Genomic DNA, 18,620 nt, shown 5'->3' with positions numbered 1-18,620 from the left:
CACAGCCTCCCGGACTCCTGCCTGGGAACATAGGAATAGCCCCCAAAGGACAGGAAAGGCTCCTGCCTGCCCAGACCCACCCTGCCTTGCAGTGACCTTTCACCAGGGCCTTGCTCAGAGGAGGGGGCTCTGAAATGGATCCCAGGCTCCGCCTCAGAATATGGTCATCAGAGACTCTTCCCTCCAAGGACTAAGAGTCTGTCCATAGCTGGCACCCTCTTTGGCTGCTCTCTTTCTTCAATGATCTTGCTCAGCACCCAGGCCCTTCCAGGTTCTCCTGGTGCCACTAGAGTCTGAGGCCCTACAGCGGGCCCAGAGGTCCATCCCCCGCTTGCCTGTATCCCAGGACAGTGCCAGAGTTCATGTGAGCTCCACCCCCTACCCAGAATCCAGAAACAGCCTTAGCCTCCTAGCAACAGGCCTGCATTGGTGAGTCTTGCCCTGCGGGGCTGCTGTGGACTCACCAGCCCCTTCGATGCCAAGACACACCCAGCCCTCTCCGCCTGACACACTCAGCATTCCTCTAGAGACTAGCGTCAGGGCACCCCATTCCCAGGCGGAACTCAACATTCCATCGCCCACCTCGGGCATTCCTGTAGCACCAAGCAGTTTACAGAGGACCTCCTTATACACGGCCCTACCTGGTGTTCAAAACAGCCTAAGAGGAGGGGGTGGGGGACACATGCTAGAAAAGGCCACTTTTCAGATGAGGATGCTGAGGCCTGGCAAGGGAAATGACTAGGTCCCAGATGGCCCGACTCCCAGACCAGCACCTGCCCAACTCCTCTACGGCCTCTGAGGCTAGCTCCTAAACGAATTCCATTTGAAAAAGGAAGAAGCAGCAGAACACTTTTATTTACCCCAGGCCACGATCGGGGAGGGATGTCATTCCCACCACCTCCACACCCCGCCCTGTCCCTGTCTTACCCAGGAGGAACCTGGCCTGAGTACAGAGCCATACTGCCCACAACTAAGGCATCCACTGAAATCAGCCCGAGAAACTGAAGAACCAGAGTCTGTGCAGCCCTCAGGAGGCCAGGCCCCTGCAGCCCCCGCTGGCCAAGACTGTGATGGTAAGAGTTAGAAAAGAACCCCCTCCTCCAGGTCCCTCATGGGTGACAGGCCTGGGGTCCGGCTGACTGAAACGCAACCTTCCTCCCCTTAGCCCAAAGAAAACCTTAATTTGGAAGGAGCCTAGACACCAGGGTGCTAGTGGGGTGTTTCCAGGCCTTGCTGCATAGGGGCACAGCCTCCACGGAGTGGCTTCTGGGGTGGCCCTCAGGTCTGACATCCTACACCCAGGCCAGCGGCCTCTCTGGACACCGGAAAAGAATGGCCCCTCAGCACAGGACCCTTTACAGAGCAGATCCCAGAGGCTGCAATGGAGTCTGCACACAGCTCCAGCCACAGCCTACCCATCTGCCTTTTGTCCCCACACAGAGCCCCCTCCACCCGACAGCAATGACAGTGGACAAGGCTGGGGTAGTTTGTCTGCAAAGAGACAGGCACGGGTGGTCTATTCTAGGTACCAGGCACAGGGTGATGTAGATCCAGGCACCTCAGCACCCAAAGCTGGAATCCATGTAGGCAGTGCCAGCAAGACCTCCTTGAAAGCCTCCCTCAACCAGTCCAGGCCACCCACTCCCCTCACAGAAGGCCCAGGCCAAGTCTCACCAAAGGCATGGATTCTGTGCCACCCAAGCATGAGGCTCTGCTGGAACTACAAGATGATGCAGAGATCCCCTGAGCAGGTCCAGTACACTTTTTTGTAGACTTAATAGTAAACATCTTAGGTTGGTGGGTCAGGCTGTCACTGTTGCAACTACACAACTCTGCTCTTGTGGTGTGAGAGCTTACATAGACAATAGGACAGTGAATGGGCATGGCTGGATTGCAATCAAACTTTTTTTTTACCAAAATACTCAGTGGGCAGGATCTGACCAGATGCCACGGTGTGCTGATCTAACCTGTCTCCTCAGCCCAGAGAGGTGGAGCCATGTGCCCAGGACACATGGATAATTAGTGGCAGTGAACACTAGCACCAGAATCTCCAGACTCACAAGCTGGCTCTGCGTGACCTAGACAGGGCCCATAGGCTCACAGGACACCCAGAGCTGGCTCTATTCAGCACTCCAGCCCATCAGCCAGAGAAGAGCCAACTCCACAGGGTTATTCCTAATGATAAAATGAGCAAACAATTATACAGGAAAAGTAGGATTCAGGGGGTGTAAGTACCTTGCCCAGGTCACAGCTGGCAAGGGGCAGAGCCGGCCGAGGAACCCAGGCAGTCTGGCCCCGACCTGCCCTTACCCACTGCACATGCAACCCTCTGTAAGTCAGGGAGCCAATAGTTTCAGTGAGTGCTTTAGTCTCGAACAACTGGTAATCCAGCTTGGGAGAAGAGATCATCAGAGGGAGTCTCACCCACAGCCATGCAAGTGACAGCCAAGGTCAGAGTCCACTCTCCCCTCCCGTCTCTTGCCACCCTAGGTCACTCTCTGAAAACTCTTCCCAGACCCTTCCAGGCACTCAGCATGGCTTTGCCCGGGTCTCCACGGCTCTCGGAACCCCTTCTCTCCCAGCCAGGGAGAGAAAGCCACTCTTTGGCAGCCCGTGGGCTCCCAGAGCCTGCCTAGCTGATCCGTGTGCCGAGCCCTCACATAGCACCTGGCACACAGCAGGCCCTCAATCTGCATGTGCTCCACAAAGGCACAGAAGCACGACACTTACCCTCCAGCCCCATCCAGAGACACACAGTAAGATCTCAGAGGCCACATCCATTTTTCTCACTCCCTGAAGTTCAAGTTGAAACCCATGTGAATGACACTGTGAAGGTCTGTGCTCTTCTCCAATCCACTGACATCACTCCTGATCCGCTCTCTACCCCGATCTGCATTCCTGGAGGCTGACTTCTATTTACTATGTCATCCAGACCCCCTTACTCTCTGGCTCAGGATAGCTTTGGCCTTTGGCTAGTAAGGAGGGACTGGCAGGGGATGAGAGGGAGGGAGACAGAAGGGCAAGGCGCCAGTGGCTACATCCCCTCCCCACCTCCCTCTAGCCACACTCCAGTCAGCGGCCCTGCCCTCCAGCTCCCTCCTAGTTCCTGAAGGCCTGGGAGGATGGCTCCCTGCTCCTGATAGGGAGCACTCGGGGTGCTTTACCATCCCTCACTGCTCTGCCCAGACCTTTTAAGAGTCCATCAACTGTCCTAGGTTGTTCCACTGGAATGAACCATCAGTTTCCCGCCATGCCCTTGACCCACACATGAGGTAAGCAATTCCCATTGCCCTACGCCCCACCCCTTTAAAGAAGTACAGGTACCCCTTCTGGCAATTGTAAAACTGAGATAAAGTGGGCCGCACCACTCCATCCTGTAGTCTAAACACAGGCACCTGAGCTGCAGCCTGGAGTCTGAGGGTAAGATTGCGTGGAGGGCCCATGGGACAGTGTATTAGAACCCTGAGATGGCTCAATAGGATGGCCAAGTTCTTTAGGCAACAGTCCCATTGGCCCCTTCAGCTCCTAAACTGCAGAACACCATAGCAGTTCTCAAGACACTGGGAGTCTGAACTTGGGGAACAGGATGGCTCGCCCAGGGAGAAGCAGCAGCATCCATTCCCACCACAATGTTGGAAACAGCCCTTGTGCATTGGGTGGCCAACCTAGCCAAGGCCACTCAGACCCAGCCCCATCTGGCTCTGCCCTCACTGGGGCCCCACCTCCTTTCTCCTTCCCAGCACATCCTCTTCCTTGGGCAGCTGGTCTGCCCTCCGACAGCCACCCCTACCTGCCCTTCCAGTCCCACACCATGGGGTGGAGATGAACGAAGCCCTTCCATACAATCTCTACTCCTCATGAACCCAGAGCAGGAAGGACCTTTGAGAAGTTATTTGATTTCCTGAGTTCATCTCCAGAACTGTTTAAAACCCATCTTCAGGGCTAAATATCAGTTTTCCCAAGTTTTCAGATGCAGATTTCCATATTGAAAATGCTTCCTTTTTCTGTCTATTCCCTGGCTCTTTCTCTCTCTCCCACCCCAGGACAATATACTTCTGCTTGCAAGCTCTCCCCTCACCCACCATCCATGCACTTACTAGAGACTTTCTGGGACTTAGTTTCCTCATCTGCAAAGTGGGAATGAGGATACCCACCTGCCCGGCTAGAATCAGGTGAGAAGAGGCAGGAAAGTTCCTCCTAATTCTTTCTTGCCAATTCCAGGCCCGGTGTTCAGAACCACTGCTCCTAGCCACCCATCCCTGCCTTCCTCCACTCCTCACTCATACCACCTCTCCTACTGTTTTCCTCCTTTCCTCCAATCCTGGAGCAGCTGCATCAGAGGCTACAGGGAGTTGGGCAGGGCGGGAGAGGTGGGGACAGGGAGGGTACTTCATGTAGAACATTCCAGGAGCCCAAACTCTGCCAAGTGACTGCTGGCGGCGGAGAGCAGCTGCAGCACAGGGTGACTTGGGCTCCTCCAGTCTGGCACTGTCAGCTCCTCGTCCACACCCTGAAGTGCATTTTCTGTCTCCCCAAAGAGGCTCTTTGCTTGGAGAGAAGGGGCACACCCACCCTAAGTTAGATCAAGACATGTGGGTGGAAGAGAAAGAAGGGAATATGGAAACCCCCAGGTCCCAGATCTAGAAGCTCAAAAGTTAGAATTCCAAATCTTTTAGATTGGGCCACATGCCCTCCTCCCAGCCCCCATGACATCCTATTCCTACCCCGGCTCAGCACTTTTGCCTAATATTGAAATGTCTGTTGGCATCACTCTCCTCACCAGCTGCCTTATGCATCCTTATATTCCCAAAGCCTGGCACACAGTCAGTGCACAAAATATTAAGAATAAATGAAGCAATGAATGAAAGAACGAATGAATGTAAAGTGTTTCGCACAGCGCCCGGGACATAGCAGACATCCCTCAAATTCTTCTTTTCCCCCAGCTGAATAATCCTGCCTCTGGCCATTTTTGCCTCACGGGCATTTTTTTCTGAATTTCCCATCAAAGTATCAGCAGGGAAATCAAGCAAAGCCTCATAGGGTCAGCAAAGAATGAGCTTTAGTCTGACCCGGGCTGTGGCACATGAGTCAGGAAATAAGGAACTGGCTGCCCACAGCTTTGCTCCCTGCCCCTTCCCCACTCCACTCCCCAGACCATGGGCAGCAATTCCAACTCCCACACTGGAATCCCAGGGCACGGTGCCTGCAGGCCTGAGAAGGGCTTTGAAACAGCCACTTGAGGAAGAGACGGGAGACCAATAACTCCAGTCTGGCTACGTTAACTCCTAACTGTGACCTTGGGCAGAACCCCCAACACCACCCACAGTGCTGATGTCAGCTGCATATCTGTGACAACAATGGGTGTGGCTGAGTTAACCCCTAAGAACCTTCCCCTCCAAACTCTGTGGCTCTGGCCAGAGCACTTGGGGCCCTGTAAGATGAGAGCCATTCAGGAGGTGCAGTTGGCAGGTAGTTCTGTTCTGTTGAGGCCCACGACCCTGAAGTCACCCCAAAGTAAGAGACAATCACCAGGCCCTGCCAGCTTGCTGGATAGTCCACCCCATGGTCCTTTCCACTGGAGAGTGTTTGGGATACCGCGGGTCTGTTTAAGTCAACCAGCTTCGAGGAGAGCTGAGAGCCTATTGCATGGTCCGGCATCTGAAGCACAGGAACATTGGCTCTGAGCTCCAGCTAATTCTAGATTCTCTCTCCCAGCTCCTGCCCTGCCAGGAGCAGCGGTCAGCCTCCAGCTTGGGAGAAAGCCCTTTCCCCAGGCATGAGGCTGCAGGGGAGCGAAGAGGGGCCGTTCTCAGCAGAGGGAAGCATGCTGTGGCCCACCTGCTGTGTCTCTGGAAGATGCCCTGTTCTGCAGCCCCCCAAGCAGCCTGATGCTGTTGCCCAAACCCCAGCTGGTTAGGAGAGGGCAAAGTCTTCTGGGAAACTCCAACCATCCTAGCTGGGTGACAGCAGATTTAGAGGGGCACAGGCCATCCCCGCTTAGGGGGTGGAAAATCAAGGTGGTGTGTACAAAGGAAAGTGGGAAATAGGCCTGAGAAAACCAGCCAACCGGCCCAGGGCCCAGGTGGGAAGTCAGAACACCTAACCCGTCAGAACTGGAAGCAATCACAGCACCCACCTTGCCCCATCTTCCTGGTAGAGATGGGGATGCCAGTGTCCAGAACCAGATGCTGGCCTCTCGCCCAGGTTGGCACCTACTTTGTTTCACCTGCTGGTTCGAGTCCTCACTCGAGTTCTGCTCCTAGTGAGTCCAAGGCCTCCCACCTGATTACGCCCCCTCTCTGCTTCCCTGGTGCCCACTGCAGGGCTCATTTAAATCAAGGGTTCATCTGGGACCCATAGACATGCCAGCTCCTTGAAACTGCTTTTCAGAATTACTTGCATGGGAATCCCAATGCATTATTGTATACACGGTGAGTCCATAGATTTCCTGAAATACCCAGAGTTGTCTGAGATTCCCGAAAGACAGACTTTGTACTTCCAGTGTTGATAGGAAACCAGGCAGGGCTTCCAGAGGGCAAATCATGGCTCTAAGATGGGGTCTCTGAACCAGGAGAATTATCCCCCCAGGGGACACTGGCAATGTTGGAGACATTTTCGATTGTCATGACTGAGTGAGAGCTACTGGCATCTAGCAGGTAGAATCCAGGGACACTGCTAATCCTCCCACAGTGCACAGGGCAGCATCCACAACAAAGACTCATTCAGGGCCGGGCACAGTGGCTCACGCCTGTAATCCCTGCACTTTGGGAGGCCAAGGTGGGTGGATCACCTGAGGTCAAGAGTTCAAGACCAGCCTGGCCAACATGGTGAAACCCTGTCTCTACTAAAAATTTTTTAAGAAAAATTTTTTTTAATTGCTGGCCGTGGTGGTGCATGGCTGTAATCCCAGCTACTCAGGGGCTGAAGTGGGAGAATTGCTTGAACCCAGGAGGCAGAGGTTGCAGTGAGCCAAGATTGTGCTAGTGCACTCCAGCCTAGGCAACAAGAGAGAAACTCCATCTCAAAAAAAAAAAGGAGTCATTCAGGCCAAACTGTCAGTGGTGCCAAGGTGGAGAATCTCTGCTCTGAGAAATGCCTGTGGAGCACGCCCTGGGAAAGGGGATCTGAGTCCCTCCCTATCTACCCCTGTGAGCGGCTGCACATCAGGCGGGCTGGCGCAAATGGTGCTGGGAGAGGAAGGTGCAAAGGGAGCGTTTGGGTCAGCAAGGTGACACTGCAGGAGCCCCCAGACACTGACTGTGCCTGAGCCTGTGCCTGGCAGCTACAAGCTCCCCCATCAGGACTCAGAAGGTACCCAGGGTGATATCTCATCACCAAGCGTTGAGGGACAGGAAGGCCATGTGCCTGGTCACCTGAGTTCCAGTGAGGAAAGAGAGCTGCCTCCAGCCAGCCTCTTTAAGCCCTGCATGAAAAGCCATTTCCAGACCCAGAGAGTAAGAAGCCACAGCAAATGCCACTTACCTTCTGAGAGCCTGACCACCACCTTCCCCTCATCTTCCTCTGAGGGAAGACGAGAAGAGAGATGGGAGGAAGGAGAGGCAGGAAAGAAGGGCAGGTGGTGAAGATGAGGAAGAGCAAAAAAGGAAAAAGAGAGAAAGAGATTAACAGGGATTATTTCTTGAGAAAGAGAATCTGTGGAAAAAACGGAGGTGGGAAAGCTGCGGTGAGGCCAGGGCCAATTTGCGCTGTCCACAGAAGGGCTCCAAGGGGAAGGCCGAGGCCCACCCTGCACAGGACCCCAAGGCTCCGGGGCATAGTTAAGCTCCTGACTGTCAGGAGCCTGAGCCCCTCACAACCCCCATGCCCAGGGCTCTGTGGGCTGAGTGTCAGGCAGGAGTGTGCTGGCTGGTGAGAGGCAGCCGCTAGCCCCTTTCTACTGATCCCCGGTGGCTCAGTGTCCCGGCCATGCTGACACCCTGAGTGGGAGGCTGTGCCCAGCTGTGTGGCTTCGTGGGTCACAAATGCATGCCACTGCCCACCTACCTGGCTGGATGCATCTTCTGGTAACTAAGGAAAAAAGTAAAGTTGACCCCAGGAGCCCCCACCCAGCCCTAAAACCAGAGCCCAGGGAGCAGCTTTCTGAGTTCAGTGGCCCCACATGGCCACCAAGGGCCCAGGGAGCCCTGTCTCCCTCCACCATAGGAAGGAGAGGAGCTGGGAAATGGGAGGAGGAGGTCGGAGGTGTGAACCTGGGGTGGTGTCTGCTCAGAGGAGCACCTTCTGCCAGACAGGCCCAGGGCCCTGCCCTCTACCGTGCCAACAGGACCGGCTGTTTGACCCCAGGGAGGCCGGGCAACCATCCTCCTTCCTTCCTCAGAGCTTGGGGTGCTTTCCTCAGCAGCAGGGTAAGAGGCAGCCAGCATCGGGAATGGGGATGAGGGATGAGCACAGGCCGGAGAGAGTCAGAAGCCCAGAGGTGGCAGGTCTTTGACAGGCAGGAGAAGACCTGGGCTGAGGGCAAGGGGGTCGAGGAGATGGCAGCCAGTGATGGCCACTGCCAGTCATGGGTTTCTGTGGTAGGGTTCTGTGGGCCTGAAGAGGCAGACCAAGAGACCACTCTGAATGCCAAGTGATGCCTCGTGGATGCTCAGAGCAGAGCCAGCCGGGCTGCCAGCAGAGGCCCTGGCACAGAGCAGCAGGGGCATGCTTCTCTGACTCTGTGTGTGTGTGTGTGTGTACATGTGTGTGTACCCATGTGTGCATGTGTGTGTACCCATGTGTACGTGTGTGTACCCATGTGTACGTGTGTGTACCCATGTGTGCATGTGTGTGTACCCATGTATGCATGTGTGTGCGCCCATGTGCATGTACTCAAGGGCCTGAACACCTGGAATGTGTGGCTTCCAGCAGAGATCTCAACAACACCAAGGAAACTGAGACCAGGCCTCCAAAGCCCCAAGCTAGAGGAGGTTGGAAGTTGTGCAGACTCCACAAGTCAACAGGCAGGAAGGCTGCAAGGAAATCTGTCACCCGCCAACCCTACAAAGACAGTCCTCACCCAGGCCCGACCTCAGCATGGGCACAAAGCCGGCTGCTGACCAGATTCTGAGGCCCCGGTTTCTGTCCAGAACCACAGGAGTCCTCCTCCCCCTGGCCCCCCTCCCCATCTTCCCTCTTTCCAACTCACCTCCTGTGGGGTGCAACAGGATGTCCGCTGGGTTGTGGGGTTTCAGGCCGAGAGCAGATAGGGGTGTCTTGGCCAGACCTGGGGGGGACCGCACTGTCCCAGGAAGAAGAGGAGAGACACAGGGAGTGAGAGGTGGGCAGGAAGGCAGACACACCAGGCATGTGAAGGCTGTGGGGCCAGAGATGGTGCCGAGGAACCACCCTGAAGCCCAGTGCTTTGGCTCCACTGCCCTTTCCTGTCTGCATTTCTCCACGTTTGAGCAGTTTAAAGGATAGAGGGAAAGATTCAGGAAATGCCAACCTTGTCCTGGCTTTGGCCCCAACCTTGAGAGAACCATTTCCACCCCTAGGCCCTTAGCTTCTCGGTGCGGTCCCTTTACTTAGCAATGGCTTATAACACACATGCAAGCTTCTGCAGCTGTCTCTGACCTTCTCTAGAATACTCTCTCATCCCTCTTCCTCCCCCCACCCAACACGCACATATACACACACACACAGTCCATTTAAAATATGCACTTGGATGGATTCAGAAGAGAACAGAAGAAAATTGGGCCTCAGGATGGCACACCCTGTAAAGGACAGAGACAGAAGGAGATAATGGGCCAGGGCCACACCAACCCTGAGACCTCAGGCCAGCCCTTGGCCAAGCATGTCCCTTGAAAAGCCCAGGAGGAGAGAACTTCTCAATGTGGGGCTCTGTCCCCCTAAACCTCAGTGTCCCGGAAGGAGGAGAAGCCTGCAGTCTGTGGCCAAGAGCACCTACTCCCTATGCAAAGCCTGGGCTCCTCCCAGGCCGCGCATCTGGGTTACAAGTGTCATGTAACACGCAAGGTCAGAAAGGGCTGCTGGCTTTTTCCCATTAGCCAAGAACCCGGCCAGATTCAGAGCTGATCTGCAGGGTGGCTGTTAAGCCCAGTCACGAGATACCTGGGTGGCAGCTGCCATGTCTCCTGACACAGCTCTGAGAAGAAGTTAAAAAATGAACTCTGTGTCTCCTATCAGCGACATTGGGAGCCTGCAGAGACCACAGCCCCAAGGACACTCTGCCTGCTAAATGGCCTCAACAGATTAGCCATGGCCCTCAGATGCCCAGGAACCACCAGCAGCAAAAGCTCCACGACCCTCCCTGCCCCTGCTGCTTTCCCCAAAAGACAGTGAGACCTACAGGAATCTTAGAACAATGAAAAAATACACTCTGTCTCCATGCAAGCAACATACATAACTCATTCGTGCAGGTGAACACCCACATGCACATGGGAACTGGAAGACATCACAGGGGTCCGGATGGACCTTCACTCCTGCCCTTCACCCTCACTCGGTCCTTGGATGTCCAAAGGACAAACACAGCATAGGGGACGAATGGGTACAAACATACACCTCCAGTTATGGGATAGGTCTAGGCCTCATGTCTCTGTCTGTCCTCCCTCTGTCTTTACACACACACATGCACACACACACACACGCATAGATGCACACACACAGATTCTGTTTCTACCACTGCCACACCCCCTCTTCCCTATCATGGTGTCTTGCTCATAGATACCTATCAAATACTTATTAATGTTTGTCAAACCAATGGTGGTTGAATGAAATTAATTATGAAATAATACACCTGGCCTCAGAGACAGTAGTTCATGAAATAACCACGAAGCAGCCCCAGCCCACAGGTATGTGCGTGTTTAACCAACTGGTGCAGCGGAGGCACAGGTGGGCCCACGAGGAGGTGAAGGGGACGAGAGGACTGGACAGGGCAGGAACTCTCTCTTGGTTCCTCCCTTGTTCACCTCCAGCTCCTGAATTCCTCATTCCCCCAGTTCCTGGGCAAGTGGGCCCTTCTGCTGAGGCAGATGAGTGGGCAACACTAAAGCCAGGCAAGCCTTCTGCTTCCTGAGAGAAAAATTCCACACGTTTCTCTGCCTTCTGTCTTCTCTCCCTAACCCTGTGTGTCTATGGAACCTCTGACTTCTTCTTGCCAAGGCACCCATGGCTGGCCAAAAGGAGGGGGAGAAGGTGGGAAAACCCGGTTCTAGCACAGCCCAGGTGGCTTCCACCCCAGGCAGGGTGATGTCCTTTCCCTGGCCATTTAGGGCTAACAGCGAATGGAAGCAGATGTCAGCTTGGAAAGAGAAGGCCTGGGAGAGAGGTTCCTCACGGTCACAAGAGGCTGCAGAGTTGACTCTTGCGTCACCTGCTCTAGGTTCACCCTGTCCAGCACAGCAGCCACAAGCTACACGTGGCCGCAGAGCACTTGCAGAGTGACTAGTGTGAACGGAGATATGCCATAAGTGTGAAACACAGACTGGGTTTTAAAGACTGAGTATGAAAAAGAACACAAAACATCCCGTTCTTTTTCACATTGATTATATGTTGAAATGCTAATATTTTAGACTGGGGTTAAACAAAACGTAGTAAAATGGATTTCAGCAGTTTCTTCTTACATTTTATAAGAGATTGTAAAATAGCTCAATATTTTTATTGACTTATTTGCCTATTGAAAGGATATTTTGGATTTAACAAAAATCTCATTAAAATTAATTTAGCCAGTTTCCTATTATGTTTTTTAATGTGACTACTAGAGAAATTTTAATTATAAATGTGCTCATATTATATTTCCATTGGACAGTACTGCTCAAGGGAGAGCCACAGCTTCCAGGGGCCGCCAATCAGTCACAGCTTCAGCCTCCTCATGCCCAAGATGGCAGCCAACACAAGTTCTGCTGGCACATGGGCCACGTACATTGCCACATTCCTTTCCAGTACAGGACAGCCAGCCCCCAGGGGAATGCACAGCCAGCTCCAATTCTCCCTCCTCTCGTCACTGCCAGTGGATAGCTTGGGCCAGGCCCAGCCAACCTGATCCCTGAACAGCACCAGTGTCTCCTTCTTGTGCTGACCCAGGCCTCTCCTGAGTACACTGAGTCCCTCGCGGCCTGATATTAATCCATCACTTCCTTCCCCACAACCACCTCCTCTAGTTCCTCTTCATGTCTCTTCTATAAAAAGGAAAACTGCCCCATGCCTCGGCTCATTTGGGTTTTCGCTTTAGGTGGACGTGTCTCTGTCCTTTGAGGATCTGCCTCCCCAGTAAGTGTATAGGGGCTGGGGGCTAAATGCCTCTGCCTGGAGGCCAAGGATGGATAAGCTGGGGGCTCTGTCAGCCTGAGGGTCCTGGGTCCCTCTCTCCTTGGTAGAAGCTAAATAGGTTGCCTGTAATGGAAGAGGTATCTGGATGCAGGCAGAAATGGAGGTCAGAAACAAAGCCAAAGTCAAGTCACAAAGAGTCACGCTAAGACGGTGGGGTCTTTTGAGTGTGGACGGTAATAAGACTCTAAACAAGTAAGAAAACTCTGTAATGTGGGGGCCCAGAGTCCCACAGTCACTCAGTCTGGATCCTAAAACTGGGGTGGCTGCACCCATAGATGTGTGAGTGTGGATGATGGAGAAGACAATGGCCACAAGCAATGGAAGAGAAGGGGCCATGGGGGTGAGGAGCAGCACGTTCTGGCCCCACCTGGGGGACTGTCACCTCCAACCCTCAGGCCTGGGGCACTCCCACAGGCAGGGCTGAGCTGAGGGGCTGAAGGGGACACAGGGAAGACGAGCTTCACAGGGAATTCTTACCCCCACTTGGCGGTGGGCTGCTAGGGGAGGTTCCCTCCATCTCCTCGAAGGCCTCTTTGTAGCTGTGCAAATGGGGCTGTGGGAGAATACGGGGAGAAAAAGAGGGAAACCATGAGAAGGAGAAGTTTCCCCTTCAGATGAGCTGGGGTATGAGGACAGTGAGTTAACCAGCCCCCAAATCCCCTCGTCAGACTGGCTCCTCACTGGTGCTCAGGGCAGGAGACAGGTCCTGCCAGAGGCAGGAGAGAAAAGATATCCACAAGCCCCTTCTATCCAGAATGACTCATTAGCCTGGCTTTTACAGGCCAGTACACTCGCTCCCTCAATGTGGCCCGTGGACCACCTACATCTGAATCTTCCAGGGCACACATTTAGAATGCAGATTCCCGGGTCCCATCCAGATCTACTACCCTGGAATCTCTGGAGGTGGATTTGGGAAGCTACAGTTTTAACAAACCCCCCTTTGGTTTACTCACGCTGTAGTCTGAGACTCACTGCCTTCAACTACTGAAATGTCTTAGAAATGCAAACTTTTTGGAATGAAAATTAAAGTTCCTGAGAAAAACCTTATAACTGCAAAGGGTTCAAAAATAATTTTTCCCCTCTCTAGGATCTAGTGTGGAGTTTTGAAACTGTGTTCACCTATATCATCCCCAGGATTCTTACCACCTTATTAAGGTGCTCTCTAGGATCAAAAAGGAAACTTCAATCTCAATATTAATGCAAGAAGTGGGGACATAAAGGTATTTAAGGAAGGAAATGGGCCCCAGATTCCACATGTCAGAGAAGAGAGTTTGGGTGAGGATGCAGGGGGAGACAAATCACTGAGTATACTGATATCAGTGCCAAGTTGCCTGTCAGGTTTCTGGAGATTTAGAGTGGGCACCACTACCCTCTGTGGCCCCAAGATACAGCTTAAGGACTCACCTCTTTGGGCCGCCCTCCAGGATTGAGAGCGATGGTAAGAGCCAGCTCCGGGGAGACACACTGGACAGGGGAGCGAACCCCAGGGCTACGAGGGGACGTGGCTTCTGGAGACTGGTTCTCATACTGTCCATCACTGGCCGCCCGCCTCCGCAGAGGGACTGGGGGCTCTGCAGGTTGCTTCTCCCGAGCCTGCACCCCTGGGAGGAAAGCAGGGTGTAGAGGACAATGAGCGTTTTGTGTAAGAAATGATCGATCGGCCTAATCCCTTCAGAGAAGGCAGTGCCTCCTAGCTCAGAGGCCAAGCTGGGGCTGGCCTGCCATCCCCCAGTGTCTTCCCCTCAGCCCTCCTGGGCCCAACTCTGCTCACACCCCAGGTTTTCTCTGCAGGAGGGGAGATCTGCTTAGATTGGCTCAGACTTCACCAGGAATCTCTCCGCACAGGGCTGAGACCAAGAACACAAAGGACTGATACAAGAAACAGATGTCAACTACTTCCAACCCCTGGAGGCGGAGGGCCAGAGCTTCCAGACAAGGGAGGGGAGGTGGAGGGAAAAGACAGTCTCCAAGGCAACTGCATCAACCAACCAGCAACACCAAGCCTGTGGGGAAGAACTCTTGGAAAGAGCTAAATTGCATCATCTTGCAAATGGTGCTCCCAAAGAGAAACAAAGACATAACTAAGCCTTGTTACGAAGTCCCTGGCCCCACTTGGCCTCTGGGATAATTTTGGCTTTATCTGGGGTTCCCCAACTTCATCCGGTGTACTGCTGAACCTCTTACCAACTCCCCTTATACTGGCCCCTTAGCTCCCCGCCCCAAAGATGGCGGCAGATCCCACCGTGTCCCTCCCAGCTGAAGAGCAGGCAGAGAGAAGTCATGTGCTCCATCTGCTTTTCTGTACTTCCCATCCCAATCCCATTCCACAGGCCTGGAGATGCTGTTAATCTCACCCTCCTTCCTTCCCACTCCCTCTTCCCACAGCTGGGCTGAGGCATGGAATCCATTGCCTCATTGAGCTGGCTCCCAGAATCCTAGAAAACTTACTTCCTGGGTCCCAGAGGCCAAGACCCAGCCTGAAGTGTGGGCTTCTGGTCCTGAATATCTTCTGGGAAGAGATTCCCAGCCCTGCTTTCACCACCGCTAGGACTTACCAAAGGCCCCAGGTCACATGGGTCAGTGTGTGTGCACACATGCACACACACTGCCAGCCCCGAGGAATGTGCCAGTACAGCCAAGCAGAAATCACCCTCGTTCAGACAGAAACATCTTCTGCCATCCACAGTGAGGACTGCATGTCCCCAGGCGTGCCTCCCAGCACCCCTAGTCTGGCACAGCCACAAAGCCTGCCACAAACAGCACCACCTGTGAAGACTTCCTACTTGTCATGAACAGCAGGCTGCCGGCTGCCAAGCCTACGGGCAGACACACACTCACACTCACATAGGCAAAGCCGCTCTGAGACACGCCCTCATACTCTCCCATAATCAGGGGCTCCCATAATCGGGGGTGGGGGGTGCGTTGGGAGAGCAGCAGGACTGGCATTTGCACATTAAATGTAGAAGGTACCAAGAGATGCCCTGAGTCTCCGCTTTGGGCTCTTTATTAATCAGGGGCAGCCCTGCTACCATCTCAGCTAAGAAAATAGCACCTAGGATGGGGACAGTAAACTGGACTCTGACCTCACTCTGCCACTTACAAACTGTTCCACTTAAAGCAAATAAGCCCCATGCCTTGAAGAGCCCTTATTCACAGAATAGAAAAATAGGAGTCCCATTAGACCCAGCCAGGGGCTGCCAGGAGCATCTACCTGGAGAAAAGAACAGTGCGGTTTTGGGAAGGGTGGGCAGCTTGCTTCCTGCAGCAACCCCACACTCCCAGGCCTTAGCTCCCCAGAGCCCCCATCCCACTCAGGTCTCCTGGGCAGCTTGGACCAACACTGCCACTGGTTTCATTCTTGGCAAAAACATTAGAGAGAAACAGACATAGCCATTGATTTTCTAACAATAATTGTGACAGAAGAAGCCCATTTGGGAAACGCTCTTGGGGTTTGGAACTGAGTTCAGCCCCAAGGTTAAAAGAAATGCATTAGGGCTGGTCTCAGTTCCGGGCTCCTCTGGCCCCAGTAGCTCTTTCTGGCAGATCCCTCTGCCTTTTCAAGGTGTGGCCAGTTTCCCTGCTGGGGCATCTGACATTTGCCCTTAAAAAATAGATCTGTTTGCATTTGAGGCACCGAATCTCCTGGAAAAGCCAAGAACATTCTACCCAACCTTCCCAAAGCTTTCTCCACGTTCAGGGGTCACGGATGCCTGCAGCAGCCTGGGATGCAGGGGGCACCTGACAACTGTAGAGAATGTGAGATCCTGGCATGAGGCAGTCAGCCATCTGAAGGTAAGCTGCACCTTCCCAGTCCTCTCTCCATCACCACCAGAATGGCACGTGGGAGCATGTTCTGACCAGAGGCAGGGAAATGGAGGGAATGACCTCCAAAGAGCTAAGGAGCTGCAGGGCAGCACCTCCCTCTGCGGAAGGGGGAAGACCCTGCATTCCACTCCCACGGGGCCAGCCCCTCCCCCTGCAGAGCACCAATGGCCCCATGGCACCAATGGCCAGTCAGGGCCACTCACATTCTTTGAACACAGTGTCCCACTGTTGTCCCCCTTGGCAAGCCCAGATCTGCCTGGAGTGTCTGGAGAGACATGTTCCCTCTCTCTTGTCTTGCTCTATGGGAGGGGAGACTGGCGTGGCAGAGGGGAGAGAAGAGAGCCCCATTGTTCCTTAGCCAAGCTGGGGTGTCTGGACACAAGCTGACAGCCAGTGTCAGGGAGAGAACACCCTCTCTCACGTCCCAGAGGCTGACCGATAATAAAAACAGGCCTGCTCTCCCCACCTCCCTCCCTCCCGCCACCACCCTCCACCCCAGGACTTTCTCAGTCTTTGGTCCCATTCTCTCTCTCAGGGCCTCCGTCTCCTACACCCACACAGGCAGAGGCAGGTGCCTTGCACAGATACACATGTGTATGCTTGCATGTGCACACACACACACACACACACACACACACACAGCCTAACAGAAATGGCAGCAGGACACTGGGATGATGGGGGTACATAGTGGGGCTACTGGGTTGCCCTCAGAACCTCTAGGGCCAGCCCCTATCCCAGCAGGAGGCTGTGTGGCCAGAGGAAGAAAGGAAGAGAAGCTCCCAGGAAGCTGAGAGGGCTGGGGTGCCCTTATGACAACAAAGTATCTTTAGAATCCTAACACCCTATGTTCAAGGAGCCCTGGGGGTTCTCTAAGGGCTGCTTCATACATGGGCATCAGGCCCTCCCCACAGCCCTGCCAGGATGAGCCGTTACCCTGGCCCCAGGGTTCCACACAGGCCCCCAGTCCTGAGGAGCAGGACACCAGAGCAGCCCCCTTCCCAGGGAGGCGTCACTCTGCTGCCAGGACAGTGCTGTGCTGGACAACAGCTCACTCCAAGGCTCCCCTAGCGTGAGCCAGACTGCTGGAGGCAATCCCTTCATCTGACACACACACACACACTCATGCACACTCACACACCCTGCAATTCTGGGAGCTGTAGCCCTGACACAGACCGATACATGTACTTTGGCAAAGCACTGCTGCCCACCGCCCCTGGATCACGCGGATGAGTACGCTGGTGTCAGGCTTCATGATGTGCCTCCTCTGCACCCCCCAAGACTGGCCACTGCCACCCTCACAGGCCCAGCTCTTCTTTCCAGTCTTCCGATTTCCAAAAGACTGGATTCCTCAGCTCCAGGTGGTAGGGCCGGGTGTCCGACAGCATGCCTGGGGCTCCGGAAGCGAGGGCCACCTGCTGGGCCAGGGCACCAGAAAGCCACACGGCAATCACACTAGCAGCCCTAGGGCAAGCCATGCCAGCTCCCTTTAAGGTAGGCCCACCATCCCAGAACCTGCCCCTACCCAGGCCCTGCTGAACACTGCACTCCCCACCACTAGGCTGAGAGAAGGGCAGAGGGAGAAGAGAGGAGGGAGGGGCGGTTGAAGGGAGCAGTCTACTAGAGCCAAAGGAGGGGCCATGGAGGCACCAGATACAGCCATTGGGAGTCAACAGTTCCCATCACCCCTAGGTCTTTTCCTGGAGCTGCTCAGGGCCATGGTGTGGGGCAAGCCTGAGCACGGCATCTTCCCTGACCCAGCCTCCAGGGTCAGAAGAGCAGGGGAAGGAAGAGGTGATTCCCTGGCCTGGGCTCAACGCCTAAGGGCCTGCATGTCCCAGAGGTCAGAGGTAGATGTTAGTGGATGGCATCATTCTCAAATGAACTACCATGACCCCAGTGAAGCATCCACGAGGTCCAGGGCATGTCAAACCCCGTGCAAAATACACAACAGGACAAGACTATCATCTGTCCACTTCTCAGATTGGGAAATTGAGCTCTAAGTAGTTAAGAGACTTGCCCAAAGTCACAGAGGTGGTCTCAGGCAGGGCCAGGACCCCAACCCAGGGCTTCTGACTCTTGGCCATGGGATCAGAGATTAGGAGTGGGACCAAAGGGGTACACTGTCCCCAGGATGTGCCATGTTCAAGAGTGGACAGAGCAGCAGGGGCTGGGGTACCACTCTATGTTGTATCTGGTGGCCCCAAGCAAAGCTCAGCCTGGCTCCTGCTGAGACCTAGCCCTGCAGCCCAGGCAGTCTGGCCAGCGTGGCCGGAGTGCTGAACTGTCCGGAGCCCTCACTGAGCACCCTCATTGCAAAGGCCTGCATCTCCGCAGGGGACTCTGAATGTTAGTCTAGTCATTCCAGACATTGTTCCCAGCAGGCAAGGCTAAGGCTAGCATGGGGCCCATGTTCATGCAGACATAAGCTCTGGCTCATGCAGAGAGGAGGGAGAGAGGGCTGGAGAGAGGAGGGATGGAGAAGTAAGTGAGGAGACAGAGGAGAG

General features: G+C 54.3%; 1 protein-coding gene across 15 annotated transcripts in view; it reads right to left on the bottom strand.

Moving 5' to 3' along the window:
- The window catches only part of TNS1 (tensin 1), a 206,078-nt gene that overhangs the window by 24,109 nt on the left and 163,349 nt on the right, over window positions 1–18,620 (bottom strand). For 9 of the 15 annotated variants that reach the window (XR_004053163.1, XM_030916312.1, XM_030916313.1 and 6 more), the window contains 5 exons: window positions 13,696–13,892; window positions 12,769–12,844; window positions 9,149–9,241; window positions 8,005–8,028; window positions 7,483–7,521 (listed from right to left, as the gene is read on the bottom strand). Coding sequence is in view for 14 of the 15 variants with exons in the window: in XM_030916312.1 (XP_030772172.1) it covers window positions 7,483–7,521; window positions 8,005–8,028; window positions 9,149–9,241; window positions 12,769–12,844; window positions 13,696–13,892 (429 nt within the window). In the remaining variant the exon portion in view is untranslated. The remainder of the gene's footprint in view (window positions 1–7,482; window positions 7,522–8,004; window positions 8,029–9,148; window positions 9,242–12,768; window positions 12,845–13,695; window positions 13,893–18,620) is intronic. The other 6 variants (XM_030916315.1, XM_030916319.1, XM_030916323.1 and 3 more) reach the window with 3 other exon arrangements.

The sequence above is a fragment of the Rhinopithecus roxellana genome, chromosome 14 (genome assembly GCF_007565055.1).
Source record: "Rhinopithecus roxellana isolate Shanxi Qingling chromosome 14, ASM756505v1, whole genome shotgun sequence".
Taxonomy (NCBI): Eukaryota; Metazoa; Chordata; class Mammalia; order Primates; family Cercopithecidae; genus Rhinopithecus; species Rhinopithecus roxellana.
Note: the sequence above shows the minus strand (reverse complement) of the source record. Positions and strands in the feature narration are given on the sequence as shown.